The sequence below is a fragment of the Rattus norvegicus genome, chromosome 8, assembly GCF_021556685.1.
Source record: "Rattus norvegicus strain SHRSP/BbbUtx chromosome 8, alternate assembly SHRSP_T2T, whole genome shotgun sequence".
NCBI classification, from domain to species: domain Eukaryota; kingdom Metazoa; phylum Chordata; class Mammalia; order Rodentia; family Muridae; genus Rattus; species Rattus norvegicus.
The window spans coordinates 39,594,574-39,621,532 of NC_141541.1; the positions used below are offsets into that span (position 1 = coordinate 39,594,574).

The 26,959-nt window shown below is 48.9% G+C and overlaps 1 protein-coding gene and 1 long non-coding RNA gene across 9 annotated transcripts in view; one reads left to right on the forward strand and one right to left on the reverse strand.

Annotated features, from left to right (window-relative positions):
- The window catches only part of Kirrel3 (kirre like nephrin family adhesion molecule 3), a 539,739-nt gene that overhangs the window by 445,303 nt on the left and 67,477 nt on the right, over positions 1-26,959 (forward strand). For all 8 annotated transcript variants that reach the window (NM_001433793.1, NM_001433795.1, NM_001433794.1 and 5 more), the window contains 2 exon segments: positions 1,843-1,992; positions 7,170-7,319. In NM_001433793.1, the coding sequence (NP_001420722.1) occupies positions 1,843-1,992; positions 7,170-7,319 (300 nt within the window).
- On the reverse strand, positions 116-5,215 carry LOC148004022 (uncharacterized). The gene is made up of 2 exons (XR_015627594.1): positions 2,744-5,215; positions 116-149 (listed from the first exon to the last, which is right to left on the reverse strand). It is a non-coding gene; the product is annotated as an uncharacterized LOC148004022 (long non-coding RNA).

A 26,959-nucleotide genomic window follows, 5' to 3' on the forward strand; every position in this document is an offset into this window, starting at 1 on the left:
CATCTCCCTCCTCCCATCTCCCTCTTCCCATCTTCCTCCTCCTCTCTCCCTTCTCCCTGTATGAACCACTGCTTTATGGCTCTTCCCTTCACTCCTCTTCCTCTTTTGTCTTGTCTTTTCTTCCTTCTTGTTTTGGTGTCAGCAAGAACCTAATTGCAACAGAAAACATGAAGAGACAGAGTAAGGAAAAAGCTCACTACCCAGAGCTGATTAAAATATCCTCCCGTAATCTAATTTGCAAAGCTCAAATCAGAATAAAAAGTCTTACTCCCACAATTCCAGGCCAATTTTACTTTTAATGAGACTCCTCAGAGAGGTTGCTAAGATCCCACCAGGCTGTGAACTCCAGGCCTGCCTGCTGCCCCCACTCTCTGTTGCTGTAGGAACCCCAGCCCTACCCTGCACCTCATTTTCCCTATGCCTGCCATCTTGTGTGGGAAGGTAATCCAAGTCCAGTTCATCTGTGGTGCTGTGGGAAGGAGGCAGCAGCTGACTGCCATGTTCTTTTCCCTCCCACAGAACATCTGTGTCTTCAGGGTTGAGGTGGGAACAAACTGAGGGTTCAAAATTCAAGTCAACCCCACTCCAGCCGCAGTTCCGCCACTCACTATCTGTGTGACTCTGATCTTGTTGCCATGTCTCTCTGATCCTGGCTTCTTTGTTACAAAATGGTGATTTTTTTTCCTGCCCCGAAGCATTACACTGTCTCTAAGAGAGGGGCATATGGAAAAATACTGACTGTAGTCATCTCAGACCATCAGTGACCCACTGCCCACTCTTCGTCAAGAACACAGACCACATTAGCTCTCTACTTTCCCTGAGCCCATGCTTTGGGAGCTGCATGGAGCCCAGGTCAGCAAATGAGAACAAGCCTCAGAGACACAATGAGACAGTCCCCAACCTGCCACAGATAGCCACTGACAAACACTTCGGTTCCCAGTCCTGCAGAGCTGACTGCTGATGCTCTGAGGAGTGCTGTTAGCATAGTACCCCCAGGCAGTACACCCAGCACTGGAAGTACTGAGTCAGCTCAGTGCTACTCTCCTTAGTCCCATACTTGTGCCAGCCTCTCCATGTAGAGGCAGCGCCCACTGTGGCTATGCCGCTAACACAATGAGAAAATTCATGAGCTGATGCTTAAAGATGCACAGAGTCTGGCATCTCACCTGTGCAACAAGCTATTTGTTTAATAAAATATGAGCCAATAACTTCAACCGTTGTGGCATCTTGCGTTGAGCTGTGAGTGAGAGGCGTGGGCTTCCAAGAGATTCCCAAGGGGGAGACTGACTGTAAGAGCCAACCTTGGAAAACAAAAGAAGGGGGCTGGAGCGATGGCTCAGTGGTTAAGAGCACTGGCTGCTCTTCCGGAGGTCCTGAGTTCAATTTCCAGCAACCACATGGTGGCTCTCAACCATCTGTAATGGGATCTGATGCCTGCTCCTGGTGTGTCTGAAGACAGTGACAGTGTACTTATATAAATAAAATAAGTAAACCTTTAAAAAAGAAGGAAGGAAGAAGACTCTAGGTAGGGATGGCTATAAGGCCCTATACTAGCCACCGATTGCCTGGATTGCCAGGTTGAACTAGAACTGTATGACTCCTGAGCAAGTGAAACTAGGTGGGAGTTGAACATGAAAGAGGGAGGTGGCATGTCCCATGGTGGCTGAGATTCATCCAGAAGGGTCATCACTGGAGTCAGATAAGAGAGGGGCTGGAGTCTCAAACCAGCGCCTGAAGAGGGAACTCGGCTCTAGTTGGGTTCTTGGGACAGCCTGGCTCTGCTGTCCCGTGAAAGGGCATTGCGGTCCTCTCTGACTGACCACTGTGCTTCTCCCTCCCCAGGTCAAGTCTACTCCTTCAGCCAGCAACCCCAGGACCAAGTGGTGGTGTCAGGACAACCAGTGACTCTGCTGTGTGCCATCCCTGAATATGATGGCTTCGTCCTGTGGATCAAAGATGGCTTGGCTCTAGGTGTAGGCAGAGACCTCTCAAGTGAGTACTTCCAGACTCCCCTGCCCACACAGAAAAGGGCTCAGTACCTACGCTGCCTCACCCTATCTGTTCTACTATGAAGCTCCACACTCCATTTGGGGCTCAAATCCCCAGCCAGCTCTACAACTCTCCTGACAGCAAAGGCCTTGGTCCCCCTAGGATCCTAGGTGCCTCTGGCTATGAGCACTGATTCCCACTCTGATAGCCGGTCCTAGACCTAGAACAGAATTCATTCCAAAGCCACTGTGATCCCCATGATGTCTGATTTCCAAACATCATGTGCTCCCGTTTCTTGGCCCAAAATGAATCCTCGTTTATCAAGGCATGAGCCAGCTTCCCACCCAAGGAGAGAGTCAATGAACTGAAAACTCACAAGAAAATCCGCTTCTCCCAGGATTCATCTCATGATAGGAAGAAAAGACAGGAAGGGTTTACATTAACTGCCAACCTCGTTCAGCCACCCAGGCAAGCTGCACCATGGGGGCCTCCTGCAGCTGCTACTGACTGGCACGTCAACCCTGTAGTTTATGCCAGGCGGTATCATTTGGTATCTATTCTGCATGGCTATTTCAGAAGCTCATCCAAACACCTTGCCAAGCTACCCTTTCCCCGGGGCATTAAAAAACAACAGCCACTCCATGTCGCTTGACCATTCTGTCATTACTCAACCCTGAGCTGGGCAAGCAAGGGGCCGATTGCTGGGCTGAAATGCATGATGAAATTCAGAAGGATGGATCCGGGTGTCACTCACCTGCCATCTGGGAACGTCGAGGGGTAGAGAATGGATGAGACGTATGCATTCAACTGGGAAGTACTTTTACCTCGTTCACACTGTACAGCTGCAGGAAAATAAAAATCGAAGTGCACTCGGAAACACCGCAGGGCTGGGAAATTAATATTTTAAAGTATGAGTTATGTCTTGCCAAAAAAAATGTATATTGAAACATTATGGTGGTGGTCAATAGCAGTCACGGGCCTAATGCTGCAGCCCAGCTGAGCAGAGATAAAATACCCGAGAATATCTCCAAAATATACTGTGCTGCCATAGAGTTTAAGTGTTATGGGAGCCAGCCAGCTTCAGAGATGCTCAGCTCTGGTACCCTGGAGAGATGGGGGAAGGCAACAATCTTCCCAAATGAGAGTTGCTTATGCTCCAGACAGCCATGAGCCATGAGGACTGTCAATGGTTATCAGCCTCTTGTCGGGACCTTGTCTCATCAGGTCAGTGACCAAGTGGAGGTCCCAGGTCACTAAGAACAGATCATAGAATTGACATCAAGGCACAGATAATTGTATTTCTGATCTGAGGTTCCATTCCTGGTTCTCTAGGATTCAGGATCTGGGTGCTGGTGCTAAAGACAAGTTGACCCATGTCCTGACCTGGCTTCCTCTCCATCCTGACTCAGACTCTGAGGAAGACAGGTCCTAAACGCTCTGCTGTGGCACCCATAAGCTCAGGCTCTTGAGAAATATCTGGGGTTGGCTCACAGTTTCGGAGGTTTAGGCCAGTATCATCATAGTGGGAAGCATGAAAGTGGCTTGGGCCTGGCTTGAGCATTTAATCATCTACCCACAAAAACTCCATCCTGACCATAATGGCAGATTCTCACAGGTTCCATACCTACCCCTTGCTGGCCTGGTACAAAAGGGTCAGAATGGAACACAGCTGAAGTCAGCAAAGATTTGGTGAGTGCATAAGAGGGAAACTGAGGGCTAGTGTCACAGGACTTCCTGTTGCTGTGGCTCTGTCCTCTTCCATTTTAACTGTGTTGCCCCACTCAGTATACCAGACGTGAGTCTCTCACTGACACATTGGTGTCTTTCTGGTCACCAAGGTTGAGACACCAGAAAGAAAATGTTTGCCAGCACATTCTCAGGTGCAAACAGAGCATTTTTCTCCTAAAAAGCACTTCTCAGATGTCTCATAAATCTATGATTGAAGTCCAAAGGGAGGAAAAGATTACAACTCCCTTTAATTGAAAATGCTACAGAGTAAACAGTTGAAGAAAAATAAATTGACTCAACTATCTAACAGTCTAATTGGTTGAGAACCTGTCTGCTCCCTTCCTAGGACAGGCACCTCTTTCTACCTCCCTACCATTTGTTCTCTCTCTCTCTCTCTCTCTCTCTCTCTCTCTCTCTCTCTCTCTCTCTGTTTGTGTGTGTGTGTGTGTGTGTGTGTGTGTGTGATATGCATGTATGCATGTTGTATAGGTAAGTGTACCCATGTATATTGTCTTGGGGCTTCTATGGTTGTAAAGAGACACCATGACCACAGCAGCTCTGACAAATGAAAGCACTTAGCTAGGGTTGGCTTACGGTTTCAGAGGTTTGGTCCAGTAGCATCACGGTGGGAAGCATGGCAGCATAAAGGTAGACATGGTGTGGAGAAGGAGCTGAGAGTTCCACATCTGGATCCTCAGGCAGCAGGAAGAGCATTTGAAACCTCAAAGCCTACCCCCAGCAGCACACTTCCTCCAATAAAACCACACTTACTCTAACAAGGCCACACCCCCCATTAGTGCTACTCTTGCTGAGCCTAGGGAAGCATCTCCATTCAAATCACCTTTATAGAACAGGCCAGCAGTCCATGTTGGGTGTTTTCTTCAGTCTCTACCTATTTTTTGAGACGGCTTCTCTCACTCAACCCAGAGCTCACCAGTTGGCTATGCTGACTGGACGGTAAGCCCCTGGGATCTACTAGTCTCTGTTCCTTACCCCTAATACCACCATGCCCAACTTTGGGGGTGCTAAGGGTCTGAACACAGATCCTCATGCTTGCACAGCAAGCGTTCTACCCACTGAGCCATCCCCTTTGCCCTGCCATCATTTGGATTTAAATTAGCATGTATAGAGAGAGGGTAGGCTAGACGTGGTAGCTGATACCTGTAACTTTAGCGCTCGGGGAGGTTAGTGTGAAATGGACATAAGTTCAAAGCCGGCTTATATAGATTATCCTGCTGTAATTTTCACCTATGAGCCCCCTACCTTGCTGATAAGGAAGCTGAGACACAATGGCGCTAAAGCTCCAGGTAACAGAGCAAGGAAGAGATGAGCTGGAGTTTGAACCTACCCACCACGTCTAGAACCTAGAGGCTCTGAATCTCTGCCTCCTCCGAGGATACCATGGACAGAGCTACAGATTCCTCCGCAGCTGTGCTCCTTCCTGTGTGTGTTTTCCGAAGAAGCTGCCAGTCCTTGAGATAGCATCGCAGCTCCCTGCCTAATTAGGCAAATACAAACAAAACTATCACTGATGTTTTCCACAACTCATGAGAGTGAAATCCTGCTGCTGATGGCTTGTAAGACAACAACAACAACAAAAACCCACAGTTCCATCCAAGATGCCTGCGGGGACAGACCTAATTGCAGAACAGCAGGACGGGGGCTGGGCTGGAGGGCAGCAACACAGAGGCCAGCAGCAGTTGGCCGGGCCCAGCTTCACCTGCTTCGGCTTATTCCCTTTGCCCATCAGAAGGCAGGAATGTGGGAGATGGGTAGGCAGGGTCCTCCTTGGGTACAGCTGATCCTTGGCATCAGTTTTGGAAGGCCCTGCTGAGGGCAGGGTCCTTTAGTGTCATGATGAGGACAGCATGGACTCAGTTGTTGAAGAGCCCACAGAACATGCTGGCAAGCCTACAGAAGACCATGGATCCCTACTTCAACGACCAAGGATGGGCACTGATGGGTCCTGGTACAGTCACCCAGCCTGTCCCATCCCTCATCCACCCTTAGCTTATCCAGAGCGGGGTCTGAGGAGAGAAGGTAACCAGGGCAGACCCAAAAGAAGGAGCCCATGCATAACCCCATAGTGCAAGGGTTGTGAGGAGAGAAGGTCTCAGGTGAGGGGGTAGAAGGATAACACCCTGATAGGACAAACGAAGAGGCTTAGGGCCAAAGACCACAGAAAGAGCAAAGGCCTGTCTATGGCCACGGCTGCAGTCAGTGTTTGCATTCAGCCTGCTGGCCGCAGCAGCTGCTGAATGATTCATCGTCTTCAAACTTTTACTTATCTATTATTCATCACCAGTGTGTATGTACTGAGGCCCCAAATTCCTAAGTGTCCTGAGTGCCTCCTAAGTGCTTAATCAGGCCCTGGGGTTTGGAGATGGGAGGTGGGAATGCCCAGAAATGGGAAGGTATGCTGCATGGTGTATGGTGTCCAGCTTTCCTAGATGGCCTGTCCTCTTAGATTCCTGGGACAAAACTTCCCTGCCGAAGTCACTCTTGACCCCTTCCAAGTAAATAAATCCCTCATCCCTTTTTCTTCTGTTTTTCTCTTGCTTTCTCTTTTATTTGTGAATCTCAGATTCACTCTCCCTCCTTACCCCCTCTCCTCCCCCTCCCCTCTCTGCATCACATTAGCAAACACTACTGAATGTGGATAGCATCTTCCCAGAGCCAATACCCCATAGCCATGCCTGCCTGCTCAGCATGCTTTTGTCTCTAACTCTGACTTCTCCCATTTTCCTTAGAACTTAGAACCACCAACACACACACACACACACACACACACACACACACACCACATAACACACCACACACACACACACATACACAAGACACATACGCACACACACACATGACACACACGCACACAAGCACACACACACACATACACACACACACACACACACACACACACACACACACACACACACACACGTGCTGGGAAATTCTTGCTTTTATGTTGGGTTTCACTGAGATCCAAGGCCTGAGCAAGGGCCACTTTGTCACTGGTACCCACCCCAGTTCCCCCTGAGCTAGGAAAGGAAGTGTTACTGTTCTCTTTTCCCTCTGAAGGCACAATCATTTTAGCCCATGAGATAAATTAGCAATACACAAGCAAACAGAGGAAACCGTGGGAGCCGTCCATAAAGTAAAAGGTTTAAGAAAAGGACCTGAAGGTTGAGATCTGATAGCAGCACATGGAGGGAGATACCTGAGGTCAGCTCTGCCCAGGCCAGGCATCAGACACCCTAGCCAACCTTCCAGAAAGATCTTTCTTAGGCAGAAGGGAAGAAGTCAGACAGGAAGGCCTCTGCCTGAGTCACTGTCCACTAGATGTCTATTTCCTTTTGCAAGAGAGATTTCTTTTGAAAGGCCATTCTGTCTAAGGGGCCACACCATCTCCAAATGCCCCCTGGATCTCTCACAGCTCTCTGCTTTCTCCCCAGGCTACCCCCAGTACCTGGTGGTGGGGAACCACCTCTCAGGAGAGCATCACCTGAAGATCCTGAGGGCTGAGCTGCAGGACGATGCTGTGTACGAGTGCCAGGCCATCCAGGCTGCCATCCGGTCCCGCCCTGCACGCCTTACAGTCCTGGGTAAGTCACCTGCACACAAGCATACAGGGATCGCACACGGACTCTGGGAAACACCAAGGGTTCAGCTACTGGAGGGTCCTTCTACAAAGCTCGTCATGGGAGGCTCTCCTTTGGATGTCATTCCATTTGGCTCCACCTACTTCTGCCTTCTTCTCCCTCTTCCCATCCAAAGGGAACAGGTACAAGTCCCCCGTCTTAGGAGATCATGTTGCCTGCAGCCTATTATTGTCCTGCCCCGTGTATTTGGCTGCACCCTGGGGAGTAGATGAGGGTCCTAGGTGCTGTGCAGTGTAAACGAGACCAGGCCTACTGCAGCCGTACCTGCCTGGAAAAGAAGGTGACAGAATCTGCAAGACCTTTCCTCCAGAGCTAACCACCAAAGGGACCACAAAAGCTCTGTATGTCCTGACCCCCTCCTAAGAATGATCCTCAAGTCTGGTCCTCCATGTCTTCAGTGTGCATAAGTGTCACCAAAGACCCTTGTTCTAGAGGCTAACCACCCCGGTCCCCTCGGAGTCCTGGTTCTTAGGTCGTTCCAAGGAGATTTCATTTCATGTCCTTATCCTTACAATTTTTCACCTTGGCCTTCTTGTTCCTTCAAATGTCCCTGGGATAATCCTCCTGAAGAGGTCCCCATTCCCCCTTTAGGGAAGATCTGCCAGAAGATGTGATAAGGTGGGGACTTGTTCAGTGATGCCTTAAGCTTCCCAATTCTGGTTAAGAGTTCAGCCCTGTCACCTCCTTCCTCTAACCATGTTTTCCAGAGAAGAGAGGGCTGCAGGAAAACTGTCCTTTCACATAAGTGACAATCAATCATAGTTGTAAGGCAGCTCCCAGCAGCTCTCAAAGCTTGTCCAGACTGGGTCAGAGATTGTTACTCCAGTGAGAAACTGAGGCTCAGAAAAGCAGAAGGCCTAGACCAGGGTCTCCCTGCCTGAGCTCTTTGTCCCACCTCCCTGGCCCCTAAGGTTGCAAGTCCATGTGGATAGGACCTGGGCAGGCCACAGAGAGAAGCCCCAACCTGGCCTTGGCTGCCTCCTGGCAGCCTCTGTGGAGCTCTGATGACAGAGTCGGCATCTGGGATGCTGCTCGTGCTCTGAGATGAAATATTTAAGAGCGTGTCGGGTTATCTTCAGATCTACACAGCTAAACACAAGGGGTGCATGATTGCAAGTGCAATGGCAGACAGGCCACAGAGGACCATTTAGCAGCTCGGCCTGAGCCAAAGCTGAGAGAGGCAGCTTCAGAGCCTCACCCACCTCCAAGCCGGGAGCCAGCTCTGCCTGGCAAGAAGGGGGTGGAAAGGCCCTTTGTGGAGCAGAGGGGTTGGGAGATGGGGTGAAGTAGGGCATGCTTTATGGGAGAGACAAGGACACTACAGAGAACAGTCGCCATTTTCTTTTCCCCCTTGAGAGGGGGCTAAATTGAGAAAGGGTTGCCATACACACACATGGTAGGGCTGACAGAGGAGAAGGGGAAGACCAGGTATGTCTTCCTGGTTTGACTGTTGCTACAAACTAGCAGAACAGGTCTGCCATTGGAAGCTGAAGGATGTTCACCTTCAGGGACCACTCAGTTCTTCTCAGAAAACCTTCCTCTGCTCCTCCATACCCTCCATGAGGCTGCCAGAGACCTCTGAAAAGAGAGGACCTAAGTGCTATCCATTCCTAGGATGCCGTGCAGGGGCTAAAACAGAACACTACCTTGTCCTACAGCTATAGAAGACTCACCAGCCAAGCCTGGCCATTTAAGCCTCCTCACTCCCTGTTATCTCAGTTAATCAACAAAGTACACTGGGCTGAAACTCATACTATTGCATGTGCTTTGCTGATAAACTTTTGGGGAGACTCGGGGATGCAAAGGCGTGCACAGGCGGTGGTCACGCAGCTTATAATTAACATTTAAAATCAACATTTCCTAGCTCCAGACCAACGCTCTTTGCCCAGTCTTCTGGTCCCAAATGCCAGCAGAATGTCATCTGTCCTCCTGGTGAAAAGCCAGCCTTCTGAGAACAGGGCCTCGGGATTCAATGTGAACAGACCCAAATTTGTTTTGGGGTCACCTCTAAAAGACATTCATTCTTCTCTCGGTGTCTGTCAAAGCCTTGGCCCGCCTGGCACTGTGCCTAGGGCACAGAGCTGGGTTGGTGTGGTTGAGATATTTCTTCAAGCCGAGAGGTCAGCTAGAAGACTGAATGGCAAGGGCCCATCTGGGTACTCCGAGAGAATTCCTGCAGATGCAAAGGAAGGTCCATGTAGCATCTCCTTACATCAGTCATCCTCCTAAGCAAGCTGGATTTGGGGGATTGTGGGGGAGAGGCTGTCAGGCTCCACATTCAGAACCTCTCGGCTATTTCTGGACAGTTCCCACTACCCCACCCCGGGGAATCTGAGGGTGGCTCCCAGTCTTGCAGAGCCTCTCTAGGCTCCTGGTCCTGCAGGGCTCCCCTCCTACCACCCCTAGCTGGTAGCCAACTTTGCCACTGGAAAGGGTTCCTGACCTGATTGTTTAGGACTCTTAAGGTTAAAGCTTCTTTCCTTCCCAACCAGCCAAGACCCCCTACTTGCTATGCTCTGACACCTTGGCCCAGGAAAGTGTCTGGGCCAAGCTCCCTGAGGACGGAAGCTCTCCCTGTGTTCCAGGAATAGGAGAGCTTCCTAATTTACTCTGTATTTGCCTGAGATAGATTTTTAATTAAATAAAGTAAGAGCTTGATTAGAACCTGCAGAAGATGTGAGGGCAGAATCAGATGGTATTCCGGCAAAATCGCAAAGCAAACATTCTGGCTGGAACACGGGGAGTCCCCCGGAGGTCTTCCATCAAAGCGCCAAGTGAGGAGGGCAAATACGAGAGATTATATAGCCAGCAGATGTGCACTGTTAAAATATGCATCTGCCGGCAGTGTGCTCAAAGAAGCCAGGGGGCCAGCTCTCCAAGCCTGCCTTGCTCGGGAAGGAAATGGGGACCAGCCCAGCAGCCAAGCCTAGAGTCACAGACACATTAATTAGCGTTGTGTTTGCAGCACTCAGATGTAATCAGGCAAGAAGTGACTGAGCAGAGCTTTTGCTTCCCTGGGAGGCAGAGGAGAAAGGAGCCAGAGAATGAGAGGAAGGTGGGAGAGTAAATTGCACCTATGAAGTCGACCACCCCAGACTAGAAAGCTATATAACTCTGGTTATAGTTGGCTTGAGTTTCCCCAGAAATCCATGGGGGAATCCTTGACTCAGCCAATGTCAGCACCAAGATCTTTCCAGACACACATCAATTCAGGTAGTCTTTCCATCCAGGAAAGAACCTCAGACTTCAAGTCAGCGGTGTGTCAGCCTCTCTGGGTCCCAGTTTCTTGGCCTGTGGAATACGAAGTGATGACTAAACAGTATCTAAGAATTATTCAGCTCCCAAAAGGCCTCATCTCCAGTCAGAGGAGTCCAGTATGCCGCACCAACTATTTTAGGAAAATGGGCCATTCCCCACTGGAGCCAAGATCTGAGTGGTGCCTGAGGCCGAGAAGGTAACGCTTTGTGATGCTGTAGACAGCAGACCACCTTGAAGCTGGGAAGCAGGACCTCAGAAAGTCCCATCAGACCTTGGGCTAGGCCTCCCTTTGCCATCTCTGCAGGAGCTTGGCTTAGATCAGCAGTTCTCAGTCTATGAGTCACGACCGTTTGGGGGGTGGGGAGGGGGGGGTCAAACGACCCTTTCACATGTCAGATATCTTGCATTCGGATATTTACCTCATGATTCATAACAGTAGCAAAAATCACAGTTACAAAGTATCAAAGAAAATAATTTACCGTATCAAAGGGTCACAGGGTTTGGTTGAGAATCGGTGGCTTAGATAGACAACACAAGACCCACGCATACATGTGTAGAGCTACGGAACAGTAGGAACCCTTTGGGGGAGGAACCCTCGATGAGGAGAGAGAGTGCCACCTAACAAAACAGTGCGTGGCACTCCGTCCATTTTAAAGCAGTGTACCAATGTATGCACAACAGTACCTACACTCTAACCATGTTCAGGAGCTTCAGGGTCAGGACTGTGGCGCACGTTACACTTGATCTTTCCAAAAGACTCGGGTAGCAAAGACTTAGGATGTGGAGACCGTGGATTTGATCATGAAATGTGTCCTGAGTGCTTTTCATTTCTAGTCGTTCAAGACTCCTCAGTAAGTGGAAGACAGAGCCATCTCTGGCCTGGTAAAGCTTGCATTTAGGCGGGTACAAAGCAGCTGGCAAATGGCCACCAGATTCAGCAAGTGAACTGTGTCATTATAATGTTTCCAGGTAATAAATGCCATGTAAAAGAAAGAGCAGAGTTGAAGAGGGAGGATTCCAGGGAGAAGAAGAGGTTGGGTGTCAGCTTATTATTAAAGGGCCTCTGCCCGGGCCAATGTTCTCCTCCTGTCCTCTTCCTCCTGGCCCAGTCTAATGTTGACTCTGCTGTCTTTGAGGTTCCCGCTAATAGTCAGGTCTCCTAACCAAACACGAATACTCTAATATGGAGACTGAGCCAATGAAAATAAAGAGGACAATCATTTACAATGACGTCAAGCCCCAGACAGAGAGAGCGCAAACTGATACGCGCCTAACTTGTTCTCCCACAGAACGGGCAGCAATTCTGAATTAGTTACCTCTTGCTGTTGTGACAAAATGACAGACAGAAGCAGCCTAACTCAGAGAGGATTTGTTCTAGCCCAGAGCTTACGGGGATAAGGCACGGCAGATGGGACCAGTTTAGTCCAAGGTGTGAGTGTCACCAGCCAGGTTTCTTCATACCAGCAGGGATCAGAAGCAGAGAGAGGGATGAATGTCGATGCTCAGTTTTCCTTTTCTTTTTATTCCTTTTATTGTCTGGTCCACCATCCAAGTTGGATGGTGCCACCTGCATTCATGCTAAGTCTTTCCTCCTCCATTAATTCTGTCTAGAAACACTCTTACACACATACCCAGAGGTGTGACTCCTAAATGATTCCAAATCCAGTCAAGTTGGCAATGAAGATGAGCCATCACAAGCACTCAGTTCTTAATTCCGAAACAATAGAAGGCTGCAAAGAGGAGCTGTGACTTAACTTGAGCACTTTCGATCAGGGATGTAGAACGGATACGGTGCAGAAGAGCTCTGGCTTCTAGGTGGTCCTGAATCTAGGTACTGGTTGGACCAAACCCACCCTGAGCTACTTGACACCAAATGATACATATATAGGGAAAGTTGAAACATTTTAAAGAAGTAGGGAGGATTTATGTCTGTACAACAGAACCCAGAATCCCTGCCATAGCCCACAAGTTCCCCGAAGTATGCCATCTTCCTCCTCCCCAGTATTATCCACTACCCCTTGTCCCCAAACACCTGCTTTGTTCATGGTGCTTCAGAGCCTGCCTCAAGACCCTCCTACAACCCTTCCTGCATCTTCCCTCAGCTAAATACTGCCCGTCTGACAAGATTGGCTTTAGGCATCACCTCTTCTAGGAAGATCACGCCTGAGGATCCCATAGTCTGACTCTTGTCCCCTGTGTTTCTTCTGCCGTCTGTAGGCTCCATGGCAACAACATGTTATATTGAGAGTGACTTCTTTTCTGTCTGCTTCTAACATGAAGCCTAACAGGAGCATCTAGCAATCTTCATATCTGGCCTGGAAATACACACTGAATGCTCAGTGAATATTTATTATGGCAATTGAAGCAAGAGGGTGTGGGGACAGCTAGAGGAAGGATAGTGTGAGCAGATAGTAGTGCCAAGCTCACATGAAAGTTATATGGTATATTGTGTCACGGTGTTCTAGGGCATCATGTTGTGTGGCTGAGTAATATTATGTGGTATGATGTTATATGTGTGTATGGTATGAGGTTCTGAGACACTGTATTGTATTGTATGGTATTGTATGACATTGTGTTTTATCAGGTGATGTTGTATGGTTATGGTCATGTTGGCGTTGTGTGGTATCGTGTTTTGTGGTGTGATAGTGTGTGGTGTGATATGGTGTTGAATGGTGTAGCCCTATATGGTGTGGTAGTGTGTAGTACGACGGCATGTGGTTTTGAATGGCGTAGTATCAAATGGTGTGGTGCTCATGGTAGAATGACATGGTGTCATGTGGCGTTTGGTTGTGCAGTGTGGTGTTGTGATACCTAGTGTTCTGTTGGGTAGTATTGTGTGGCATGGCATGGCGTGGTATGTTGTGGTGTGATGTGATGTGGCGTGATATGTTGGATAATATTTGGAGAGGCACTATACCCTCTCATGGTTTGGAGCCCAGACTCTGCAAACCAAACTGCCTGCACTTAGAGCCTGGCTGCATTCCTCTACCAGTCGCGTAGCCTTTGATCAAGTTACTCAGCTGCCCTGTGCCTGCATATGAAGTGGGAGATATAACCACAGTGCCTTCAGGGTGACAAGAACGACTTAACGAGACAGCATATGCACGCACGTCTCAAAATACTGCCTGATGCACAGCAAGACATGAAAGCATATGTCTGTTATTACATTATCTAGTTCTATTGCTGCTATTACTGTTCAATGCCCAGAATCACCGGCACCAACCCTCCTTCCCAGAGCACCAGCTTCCGGCCTAGAGAAGCTTGTTCACAGAAACAGCAGGCAGGAAGCTGGATTCCCCGAGGTCCCTCCCAGGCACATGCAGGGAAGACAAGCAGAATTGATTCTTTATCTCCTTATTAAGTCTGTTTAGCCCGGGCTGTGGCCTGGTCTTAGGTGCTGTATCTCATTTGGGCTGTGTGCCTGTTTCCTGCCACATTCATTACCCTCAATCACTCCCGAATAGGTGCAGCAAACAAGCCAGAGATGGGAGAGGAGAGTGAGGGAAAAAAAATCCCACAAAAAAAAATCCTTATCTTCCCAAGCTCCATATGGGAGGCAGCCTCAGTAGTCTACACCATCTCCTGTATGCTCCGCCGGACACCAGGTCCTTCCCTCTCCTACTGTGCCCTTCCGGGTGGTCCAGACCACCCCCAGTATCCCCCCATTCCCTCTCTTTTAGCCATTACCCACCCTCTTCTGTCCTGGTGCAACTCTCCTACCAGCCCCCTCAGGTGACAAAGTGAACATGTCTAAAAGCTATGGAGTTGCCAAACTGACTGACTGAAGCACCTCTCTTCTAAATTCAAAGTCTCAGGCTCAGGAGTTCGAGACCGTGGTCTCTGGGGTCAGAGTCGGGTTCTGTGCCACCCTGAGTATCTGCACCACACTTAAGGGGGCCAGGAAAGATAAGGGCACTTCTGGTTTACACGGTGCAGGGTTGGGTCGCTCTGCCCTGTAGCACTTGTCATTTCCACCTCTTTGGATATGGGGCCCCTCCCTAGCTTGGGCCATCTAACACAGAGAAAAATGAAAAAGTTATCAGAGAATTAATCCACTCCCAAGGCTCTGGGAGACCTGGGGAGCCATCAGGGGTTGAGTCAACTTGAAGCTTCCATTCTTTGACTACACACGGGATAGATAGCAGAGGCAGACAGGCTAATCTTCAAGAGCTGGGAAGCCAGGACCAGGCCTGTACTTACCAAGTGGCCTCGAAGCCTAATATGACCTATTCAGAGTCTCACTATTTAAAGCTGGAGGTGACATCCCAAACGGACCTCCCTCAGCTTCTTGGGCTTTCAAAACCAGGGCATGGGAAAGCAGGAAGGTCCTTAGGAGTGTAGTTAGGATCTGCTGCACACACAAAGGCACTCAGTCTCCTGCCTAAGGCCCCACAGTCTTAATACTTTGCATCTGCCCACCCCAGTGTTCCCACCTCCACCTCCAGGGGACTGAAGCCCACCAGGGCATGCCCCTAAAGTGTGATGTGACCATACCCAGAGCAGTGGCAACTCTCCAGGTTCACACTAGAACAGGAGGTCCAGCCTGGGACTCAAAATCACATTGCTATCCCTAGCCCTGCTTCTGCCTGACATGAGATACAGGACCATGGTATTTTACAGCTCTGGCCACCTGCTCCCTGGTTTTACCGGGGAGCTTGAAAAGGTGACATGGAAATCCACCTCACAGCTTACCCATGGCTTTCCCATAACCATTCGTGATTTGGGGGTCCACACAAAGGGTATTGTTCCCTGAGTCCCTCTTCCCTGGCTCCTAAGAGCAAGGATAATATATCCTTCCGCAGTTTTAGTCAAGCATGACCCTGAGCCGTGCAGAGCACGCTCACCTACTCAGCAAATGTCACACCACAGAGATCTGCAAAAGTCAAGACCAAATCCTCGGGTGTCTGTATTCAGTGTAAGGCCAGCAGCTCTGTGGCTTCCCTGTGCAACCTTCAGGGACCAACTGCCTGCAGAAAACCCTGGTCCATCCTACCTTTCGTGGGGTTAGCTTCCAATATCTAGATAAGCTCCCAGTATCAGGAAGCACAAACAAGAGAGTTACCTCTGTCCTGGTACCCTGCTAGGTTTCTTGTTCAGGACATCCAGATAACTACTGGCCAGTTGAATGGACTCCTGCTTATGCACCCATAACCATACACATAGACACCTTGGTCTCTGAACTAATGCATTGATATACACACGCAGGTACATAAGTGTCCCTGCACCCGGAGAATAAGAGTGCAGCTAGGAAAAAGCGTGCAAATGTTGATCAAGGAGATAAGTCCCTGCTGGAAAGTAGACTGATTCTTGTGAGGTGACAAAGATATTAGCTCTTACCCTTTGTCAGCACCAGAGACGAAAGGGGCTGATAGAACGCCAGTTCATCAGCTTGAGTCTGCTTCTCTATTGATTTCCCCCCAATGACAAATGAAACGCAGAGAAAGAGACACTGCAGATAGGAGTGGATCAGGAATACCATGCCACACATGAATGAATCATCCCTTTCCCATCCTGGTATCCTGGTGTCAGCCCTGAGACTCTGAGCCAGCCCAGGGTGAGTCTAGAAAGACTGAGTTGGACAGGGAGCCCTCCAAGGGCTAAAAATAGCTCATCATTGCTCTGCTCTGACCTCAGCCCAGGCCTGAGATGAGGCTTTCATGGCAAATTATGGATTTAAAACTGGCCATGAATCCCCATTACAGCATGAAATGAGAAAGGAAAACGCCGTTCAACAGAAGCCTTTCCCCGGCGGCCAGTGGGCTGAGGGAAGGTGGGGCTTTAGGAAAGGTTTAACGGTAAAGTTACACATCCTTGCACCCCACTCTAGGAGCACACTCATAGAGGTCATAGACAAGGTGAGTGGGGACCCGGGGCGGTGGGTGGGGTCCCAACCCATGGGGGACGTCACCCACCACTTCACATAAGCCAAAACACAACCGAGGCAGGGCACGCCATGCCCTGTGGCCAGAAGCCAGGTCCAGACAATATTAGGTTTTCTTTGTCTTTCTCAGGGAGAATGGCTGGAGGGGGAATGCAGATGTGCATATGTGCATATGTATGTAGCTGCATGCAGAAGCCAGAGGTCAACGCTGAGTGTCTTGCTCCATCCCTCTCCAGATTTTTTTTTTTTTGAGGCAGGGTCTCTCGCTGAACTTGTACTCCCTCCCCAACTTAATTAAGGTGGCTAACTATGAGCTTCCAGGGGTCCATCTGTTTCTTCATTCTCCCATTCTCCAAACCCAGAGCTGCACTTACAGACGTCCATGCCCAGCTGTTTAGGTGGTTTCTAGAAATCTGATCTCAGGTCCTTGAGCCTACCCAGGACCCTTTACCAACTGAGCCAACTCTCCAGCATCCAGTCATTAATTTTATGTAGAAAGAAGATGGCTGTGAGCGGAGAGACAGCTCAGTGGCTATGAACGCGCGTGTTCTTGTAGAGGACCCAGGCTTCATTCCTAAAATCTACGGGGCAGCCTACAACCCTAGTAACTCCAGTTCCAGGGGATGTGGCGCCCTCTTCTGGTCTCTACAGAATCCAGGCTTGCACACAATTCACATACAGAAACATGAGGTGCATATAAAACATTTTTTAACGTGTCTTGCTGCTTCTGGAGTGAGAATGGTCACAGTTTTGTCACTGTGTTGCTTCGGTTGGTCCAGCATGTGCGTATGGGTGTCTATGATGCCTTTACCAGGAATCGGTACAGCCCCTGAAGCTACCTTCCTCCTACCGTCGCTACAGGCTCTGGAGATGGCCAACACAACCAGGAATTCTCTATTCTGCTCCAGCACAGTACCAACACTGCAGATCCTTAGCAGGCTCTCAGGTGTCCCTCCACATCCAACCTTCAGCCATTTACTCTGATACACTGACCTAGGGGCATCAGAAGAACTGTCATCACCCCGAGAGTAGACCCATAAAAACTGCAGGAAGTGCTGAGAGGTCAGTATATCCTGATAGACACACACCCAGTCCTTGGTTCAGATATTTAACGACAAGGTATATACTAAATACACGTTTAAATGAAGAGGGGAAGGGGCTGGGAAGATGTCTCAGTGGTTAAGTGCTTGCTGTGCAGATGCAAGGACCAGAGGTCTGATCCCCAGGACCCACGTAAATGCTGAGTGAGGATAGCCTTTCATCTGTAACTCCAGCCTTGGAAAGTAGAGGCAGGGGAGTCCCCACAGCAAATTGGCTAGTAAGACTAGCCATATCTGTGAGCTCTGGGTTTGATTGAGAGGCCCTGCCTCGTTGAATATGATAGGAGAGCAGAGAGATCTAGACCAGTTTCTGACATCAACCTCTGGCCTCCATTTGCATACACACCCATGAGTCTCTATACCCAGACACACATGTGCCCACACACATGTAAACACACATGACAAAAATGGGGGAAAAAATTAAGTGGGGAACTTTAAGTTGCTTCAGAGAAGACTTGACAGGGAGTAGCTCCCTCTCAAATATTTGAAGAAGGAAAATAGATTTATTTCATGGAGCTCAAGAGCGGAGCCAGGCTGGGCAGGCTGTGTTTTATCATAGCAATTAACACTGAGAGTCTGAGCTTAGTGAAGTGGTAAGCGCTCTGTCTCTTGGAATATTGAAGCAGACACCGAGTTTCCCACATGACTGTTTCTTACAGGGACGAAATGAACTTATCCACAGATACGAGAATCTTATTCCAGGACAGAGCTCCAGGAATTGGGGGGCTGTCCTGTGGGAGAAAAAATGCAAAGAAAACCTAGAGTCATAGCAAGAATCCCCCTCTATCCAGTGTCTCCACCACCCAGCCCAGGGTGCCATGGCTCTACAGACAGACCCCCCCCACCAGTGGAATACCAGTGCAGACCAAAAGTCAGAGAAAATGTAAAGACAAGGTGCTACCTCCAGGGTGGTAGCCTTGTTGCAAGGGGAGTCACAGACAGCAGAAGTCATTGAGTAACAGCCAAGCCCTGTGGAGCCTGTAAGCCTGGTAACAAGATCTTGATGTGCCACGGGGATGTCAAGATGTGGATCAGAGCCTGAAATGACCTTGGTGATGTCACCCTCATGCCTTGCACACCAACCTCGAAAATAACTCTGCATCCAAAGAGCATAGGAAAAGGGTCCAGACGATGGTGGTGAAACACAGACACCTTCCTGGAGGGATTCCATGAGACTCCAAGCTTGGACAGTATCATGTGCGGCTTAATGTGGAGTGGGAAGGGCGTCTCTGCTCGCTGAAAGGCAAGCTAGACTTGGTGCAGTGGTAACTGAGTGCATCAAGGCGCACATCAGGATATGCCGGGATGGTACAGGACGTGACAATGCGTCAGAGTAGGGGTGGCAGCATCATCAGAGTTAGGATAGCCATGCTTAAGACACTGGCCTCCACTCACAGGAAGTTCTGACCATCAGAGCAGATTGCTGATAAGGATAGCGATAGGACCTAGCTTTGAGCCTCCATCCCCAAATCTGTTGCTCCTAGACCTCAGGCAGCTGCCCTGAGCACATCATCTGTCCACAGAAGAGGCAGCATATCAGCTGTCTCTGAGTGGAGGAAAAAAAGACAACTCCAGTTAGTTCCTCTGTGCCCCATTAGTTCACATTCGAGCATTCCCATGCCCTCTTGCCAACTCCATTAGGCAGACCTGTGTCACCAGAGAGGTCCATTACCATGCCCAAGCTCACAGAAGAAAGCTAAGGAACCAGAATCTAAACCGGTCCTCTCCAAATGGTATGCAGACTCACAGCTGCCCGACTCCTACATGAAATCGTGGAAGGTGGCTAGGAGTCCATCCAGCCTCCAGGAGCTGGAGAAGCCTTCCACAACTCTCACGGCATCTCGGGGCCCACAGAGTCAGAGTTTTATCCTGGATGGTTAACCAAGGGTTCTAGAAAGCCCTTCCTTGGCAGTCCCTGTCCCACAATGCACCTGCAAACCAGGCCACCCTATCAGCCTTCTGTCCCATTGAATCCCATTGATGGCTGCTTTCCTCTCTTCTTGCCACACCTCTCAGGTCTTGACTGCTGCCCTGGCTATGTGGAGCAGATATTTCACAGGCCTGGGAAACTCACACAGCTGCCCACTTCTCACCAGAGTAAACAACTGAGCCCTACAGCCTAACAAAACTGACTAACTAACCTGCATCTTCACCAAGCAGTCAAATGTTTATCTAAAGGAAGATCTTCCCATATGTAAATAGGTCAGTAAAGGCTGGGAGATCATGCAGATGGCACCTGGTGATGGTGGTGATAAGAAGGGAGAAGGGTGAGGGCCATGCACCTTCTCCAGAAAAGCTGGCTCTGCCCTAACCCAAATACACCATTTCCATCCCCCTCTGCTCACTTCCTCCCACACACAGTCACTAGGATACTGGAGGTAACCCATTTTACAGATGGATCAATTGAGGCCAGAGTCTGCCTCTCAGGGTTCTGCATCCACAAAATATCTGAAATTATTGCATCTGTATACAGGCTTTTTTTTTCTTGACCTTTTTCCCTAAATAATACAGTGTAATGGGTGTCCACCTGGTGTTTACAGTTCATCCAGCATGATGAGTGACCTACAGAGAATAGACACAGGATACATATGAATATCATGTCATTTCATATAATGGACATGACCATCCATGAATTTTGATATCCAAGAGAGTCTTTTGTCAAATACATTCCTAAGTATTCTGTCCCTTTGGGTATTATAAAATTATTTTCTCCACCCCATTTTCAAACTGTTCATTGCTAGGATAGAAGCATGGTTGGTTTTGTATAGATGAAGCCACTTGTCAATAAACTCCTTCATCTGCTAAAAATGCATTTAATACGCCTGAGCTGCAAACAACCTTGCTTAGCCACATGGTGCACTGTAGAGTAACCGTCGCATGCCTTCACTAACATGGGCTGCTTGGAAACTGTGGCTCACTGCCCAGCCTCGTAAGAGTGTAGAACCACATCCACCAGCCCAGGAAAAGACAACTCAAAGTGAGTTTGCCCTGGATGAAAGTTGCTTTCACGCCTTCATAAAATGGGAAAGGGGGGGATCATCATACTGTAAGCCAGGGACCATATGTCAATGGCTCTTGGATCCTGTGACCTTGCTAGCTAATTTTTTTATATCATACTTCTGTCTGAACGCTATAAGATTTTTCTGCATACGGGATCATCTTGTGGGTACATAAAGACTGTTAAATTCTTTCCTGTTCTGCAGCCTTTCGTCCTTATTGTACCAGCCACAACTTCCAGCCCAATGCTGGATGCAAGTGGTGAGAACAGACACTCTTGCTTGGTTTCCAAGATGACAGAAAATCGTCTCACCACACTATGCAATGCCAGCTGAACGGTTTCCATGAGTGCTGTGAATCAGGTTGAAGTACCCATATGTTCCTGCTTTGTTAAGATGGCTTTTTATTTCATTTTTTGACATACAAAGCTGCGCGTGTTCGCGGGGTACAGCGTGATGCTTCAAAACATGCATATGTTATACAGTGATCAAAGATAATTAGCATACCCGTCACCTCAAATATTCGGAATTTCTTTATGGCAAGAACATTCGTATCCCCTGGTCTAGCTATCTTAAAATGTACATGACGATTTTGCTAGCCATGCTCACCCTACTGAGTAGCATGACACCAGAACTTATTTGTCCTCTCAAATTATAACTTCGTACTAATGAGTGCTCTGTTGAGAGTCTTTCTCTTAAATGGTGTCAGATTCTGTGACATGCTTTTCCGCTTTCTTGACATGATCATATGGGGCTTGTTCCTTATTCTACTAATGTGCTCTATTAATTGGGAATTATTCAACAGCCCTTCGATCCTCAGGACACCCCATTTGGTCACTGTGTGGTGTGTCTTACGTTTGCTAACTCTTTGTTCAGTAGTTTTCATCTGTATTCATGATGGGCAGCAGCCCCTCTTCCTGTAAATCCTCATCTGCCCTCAGAATCCACGTGTTTCCTCGTCTTAAAGAATGAGGTGCGAAGTTTCCCTCTTCTATTTTCCTGGAAGGTTCCATGGAAGCATGATTCTAGTTATTAGAATTCTCCAGTAAAGCTATCTAAGTCCAGGACTGTTGTTATGGGAAGGCTCTACTTACTAATTCACTTGCTCTATTTGATTTGGCCCATTCAGACCGCTCTCTGGAATTTAGCCTTTGTACAAAGGCTTGTAGAAGGGAAGGAGTTACCTGTCCATCTTAGAGCCAAATCTACCTCCCACCCCAGGCCTGCAGAGTTGCAAAAGTATTCTTAACAGAGAGGAAGCAAGATCTCACACACACACACACACACACACGCACACACACACACACACGCACACACGCACACACGCCCTCCCAGGCACACGTGTGCTCCCACACACAGGGTTGGGGACATATTGTAAGGGGACACAGGAAGGAGACCTATGGAGAGGCTGCAATGGTCAGTGAGACCAGGACAGTGGAGGTGCAGGGTTGATGTTCAAGAAAGCAACCCAGCTTGTTGGCAAAGTTTCTGCCGTAGGCCTTTAAGCTCCATAGAATGGGATGCAAAATTCAGAATGCCGGCAAGCATTTCTGAAACTGGTTCCACATTCTCACCCCCTTAAATTTAAGAATGATTGTTCTAGACCAATCTGCTGGTCAGCCCAGGCCGCTGTGACAAACACCATGTCACATTATTCATTATTTATTCTTAATTATTCATTCTACACAGTTCTGACGTTGGTCTTTATTCTGAGAACAGGACACCAGGTCATGACCACAGACAGGGATTCCCTCTTCTTGACTAGGGACACTAATGCCATTGAGAGAGGACTACTGTTCTCATGCTATCCTCTCACTTGGGTTTCATCCCAAACACCTCATTTGCAAACACTTTTTCATAGAAGGTTGGGATTTCAGCGTCTGCCTGTAGCATCCTACCACTCCGAACCCACCGGATTTCATCTCGCTTTGGAAACTAAGCCGGACTGGGCCTGGAAGAGTTCTAACGTATGAGTTGGGGTTCAGAGGATCCATAGACATTCAATCCATGGTAGCCTGCCTCTGCAGTTTGGGGGAATTGTGGAAAAGTCGAAATACTGCCTCACATCCACCTAACTATAGAGCCAGAGATGCTCAACAGCTGTGTGCCCTGCAGTGGGAAATTACCTCACAGGGTCTCCGCCTAACCCAATGAGACCACTCTTCCCCACTTAGGTCTTGCAGACAGAGCAGGAGCACCATCTTGGCTCCTGATCCTCTTCCAGCCTCCAGCCCACCTGCCTCGTAAGCTAGGACCCCACCTCAGTGTCCACTTCTCCTGTGCATCTGCTATCATCATCCAGTGGCACCAAACCCCAACCGCTCCCGGAAGGTCTAAGAGCAGGCCTGTCACCAGTCCAGCACAGTTTGCACTCAATAGCTCAGCAAAGGTATCGCTTATCTGCCTACGAAAATGAGAGTCCTCGGTTAGCTATCGCTACGGTGATCTTATCTAAACAGATCCGGGTGGCAAGAACAGAGAGGAAAAAAATAATTAAAGGGGGAGCAGGTGAAATGTTGACATTATTATTACTTAAGTGCTGCAAAGCTTTTAGTTTGTGTTGTTTACTCGGGTGACACCAACGAGAGGCGGGGTAGGAGGGGAATCGGCTGGGCCGATTATCTAAGCTGCACACCCGCTCACCCCTCTGCCTCACTGCCTGTAAATCTTATTAAACAGCTTCCATTAGCAAGACGGGAAAATAATTAAGGCAAAGGTGGGTGAGATGCTGATGTTGTTACTGTAATGCAACTGCCTGTTCGGCTTCTACACCAGTGAAAGGCAGCAGAGGGAAATCAGTTTGCAAGATTACCTTTCCGAGGTGCTAAACGGGAGCCTCAGGAAGCTGCGTTCCGGGCGGGGAACAGTGACAGGCCAGGAACATTTCCAACCTCATGTCCATCTCTTAGGAGCCTTTAAGCCCACAATTTACCTTTTGACTGTGTTCTATTTTCTCACAAATCCTTTATTTCCCACTTACTGACTAGGGACACCACACCAAAGAGAGAAAGGGAGAGAGTGAGTCTCCGGCTGCTGGTCTTAAAATCCCATAACTGAAAACGGTTCTCCAGGGGAGACAGTTTTAACACTCTCTGGAAGCCAGGGCTTAATTGAATTACTTTTCCTCTGCGGCGTGCATGCCTAGAGGCAAGGACTTCTGACCACACCCATCTCGGCCTGCCAGGGGGCATGGAGAGGGTCATCCAGACAGACCCAGACTCATACTGCCTGTTCTTGAACTGTCTTTCTCATAGCCACACAGGTCATATGAGGCAGGTGTCAGGCATGTTCAATACTGGACAGCAGGGGTTTGCAGCTGAGTCACGCACATATAGCCTCACTTTCTGAGGGAGTGGGGACTGTTCGAATAGCTGAACCCAGCTTCATGAGCCGTAGCTGGCAACAATCGGGCCAGAGAGCAAGCTCAGAGATGAGGCTGGTTAGCTCCTAGAGTGCCATTGGATTTTTTTTTTTCACAATGATTGCCAACATTTAAGATTCTGGAGCTTTTGTGTGAAAATTCAGATCTCTGGTGCCTCTGGCAAAGCCTTGGCAGGGGTAGGTCTATTTGCCTCTTTGGCAGCCATCATACAATGCCTGCTCCCTCCAGCAGATGTGACTTTCTAGTCCCTTCCCACCCCTAACCATGGCTCACCGTGGCTGTACCATGCATACGTGTCCCCTGATCTCACCCACCCTTCAGAGAGATCACCTCACAAGTGAGGATAAACCGAAAACAGAGCGGGAAGAGGAGGTGAGGGTTGGCAGAGACAAGCGGCGCCCAGTTGTGCCAGGGGAGATGGCAAGGGTAGGCTTTAAAGAGTTTGTAGGTGAGGTACAAACATGACTGGAATTTGGACAAATTAATCAAATTGTCATGGGCGAGCGGGCACGAGTTTCTCTCTGCTAACAGCTGTTCTGAAGAGCCCAGAATTTGGAACTGAACTTCCTGAGTCCGTATCCCAGCCAGGAAGTGCTCCATGCAACATATGTGTAAGAAGAACCCAGGAAGAGCTGAGGTGGCTCCTCTCTGCTTCACGTGAGGCTTCACCTTCTGAGGAAGGGGGTAAAGTGGTTTGTGGGGTACACATGAAGAGCTAAAAAGGTGCCCATTTGGAAATGCACTTCTACAGATCTACCTATGTCCCTGCCACCCCCACACCCCCATACAAGCTTTCTTAGCCCCTAAGACCCACCTGAATCTTCTACCAATGTAAAGATTGTGGAACACCATGGGCTTTAGGACCATACCCAACTGTTCTTGCTTGGGCCAGAGCCAGGCTAGCTCCACAGTCTGCCCACCAAGCCACCATCTGTAACCTCAGCCAGTTCCCTAGAAGTCCATAGGTGAACAGAGGTGCAGAGCAGAGGCTCCTCCTGGCTCCCAGCAGTGCCTTCATGCTAGACATGGTCCGCCTTGAGCACAAAGTTCACAGTCAGGAAGTAAGGCGCAGGGGAAAAGGCAGAGAAAGTCACATCTGAGAGAGCTCAACAATGTGTCTCTCAAAGGTAGCAGATGGCAGAGCTGGGGTCATCATACGCAGATTCAAACAGGTACACAGGTGTGCAGAACTGGCAACGACCAGCCTGAAGCTTCTAAACAAAGTAAATTATACCTCTGCTCCTGACACGGTTCCGTTACAACGACTGATAGTCTGGCTAAAGAAGTTAATGAGATCAACATGCCTACACCCCCACAAAGGGAAAAAGTTAAGGATGCAAGACAAATAAAGCCTGTGAATTTTGCTTTCAATCAAATCAAAGAGAATCACTGGTCTAACCTGTCACCAAAAGGTTTTTGGGGATAGGAAGGTCTAACCTTTCCACACTGCTGTAGCAGTGAATTCTCCGGAGGCTGAGTCTCACTGTGGTAGCCACTGGCCACAAAGGGCTCTTTAAATTTAAGTGTGAGTTAAGCTTAAAATGCAGCCCCTCCACTGCACCAGCCTTGTTTAGTGCTGAAAATCCCAGATGGCTTTGGCAAGGCTGGTTTAAGTGGGATTTCAGCATTCCTGAGTCCTCTGGCGAAAAGCTATTTAATCACAGCACAGCAAGTCGGTAGCATGCAATGAGGAGACGGGCTTGAGAGTTGGGCCTGAGGAGAACCAGGCCGGTCTAAAGCATCGGTGCCAGTGCAGTTGGTGGATAGCAGCTTCTCATTAGCTCCCATTCAGTCAGTCCTTCTCCGCGTCTTTGTTAAATTCCTGCCATGTGCATTGTACCAGATGAGGTGGAGAGATGCAGAGATAGCCAGGCATCCTCCGAGCCCTTCGTGGCTTTAATCCTGAGGGGAGGGAGGAGCCATATCACCCCGTGATATAGAAGGAGGCTGAATAGCACCTTGAATTGTCCATACAAAATGATAAGGGGCATCATATCTGCTAAGGAGGCCTAAGGAACCTTCGAGAAGTAGTGGCTTATGAACGTCCCCAGGTGGATGAGGGGGGACTTGATGGCTAGAGGATAAAAAACCATCACAGTGACATGAACAAAGGCTGGACTAGCAAGCAGCACTGCTTCTGAGGGTGTTTGCCATGCAGTGGGTGTTGGGACTGACAGAGAATCAGAATCAGAGGAAAGGGCCTTGAGTCATGCTAAAGTGTCTGAACCAGGCAAGCACTGGGGAGCCAAGGTTGTTATCCAATGGGATAATGGATTCAGTGGTCTCCAGAATGGAGCTGTGCAGGATACAGGACCTAGATAACAGGGCAGGAAGTGTTGGTTAATTCCATTCTGACTATGTAAGATGACCCCAAGCTTGCACAGATACTTGCTAGAGGCCAAAGAAAGAGGTGGTCCTGGGTCAAGAGGCACTAAACAGTGCAAGAGGGCCCTTCCACCTGATTTTGTCAAGGCGTCCACAGCAATGCCTTTAACCTGATTGAGTCCAGCAGTGATTCTAACAGTAAGTATCCCAGGCTGTGCTGTGCAATGTTCCAGAAGTTTCCAAGCCTCTATGTCCTGATCCCCTGAATAAGTGAATTGGAGGAGGAACTCACCAATATAGGAGGGAAAAAACCTTCACCCTAGATACATATGGAGAAAGCATGACTGGTGGGGCTTGAAAAACTGAACACTCACCCACCAGTTCAGCTCCCTAAGCTGCTCTCTCTGGCTCCGTCTCCTTCGCTCACCAGAAGGTCGGAGATGAGCTATGAGGTAGTACTACCCTCACGAGCCCCTTGCTCCATGGCACTCAGCAGGCCCTGGAGACCATTAGCACCTCTCGGGGAATATTTAACTGAAAACAATTTCTAGTCGGGATCTGTTATAATTACTAATTAGATCTGATTATAATTATCTTTCGCTGCCATCCTTTACCTGACACACAGGGTAGTGCGACGCCTG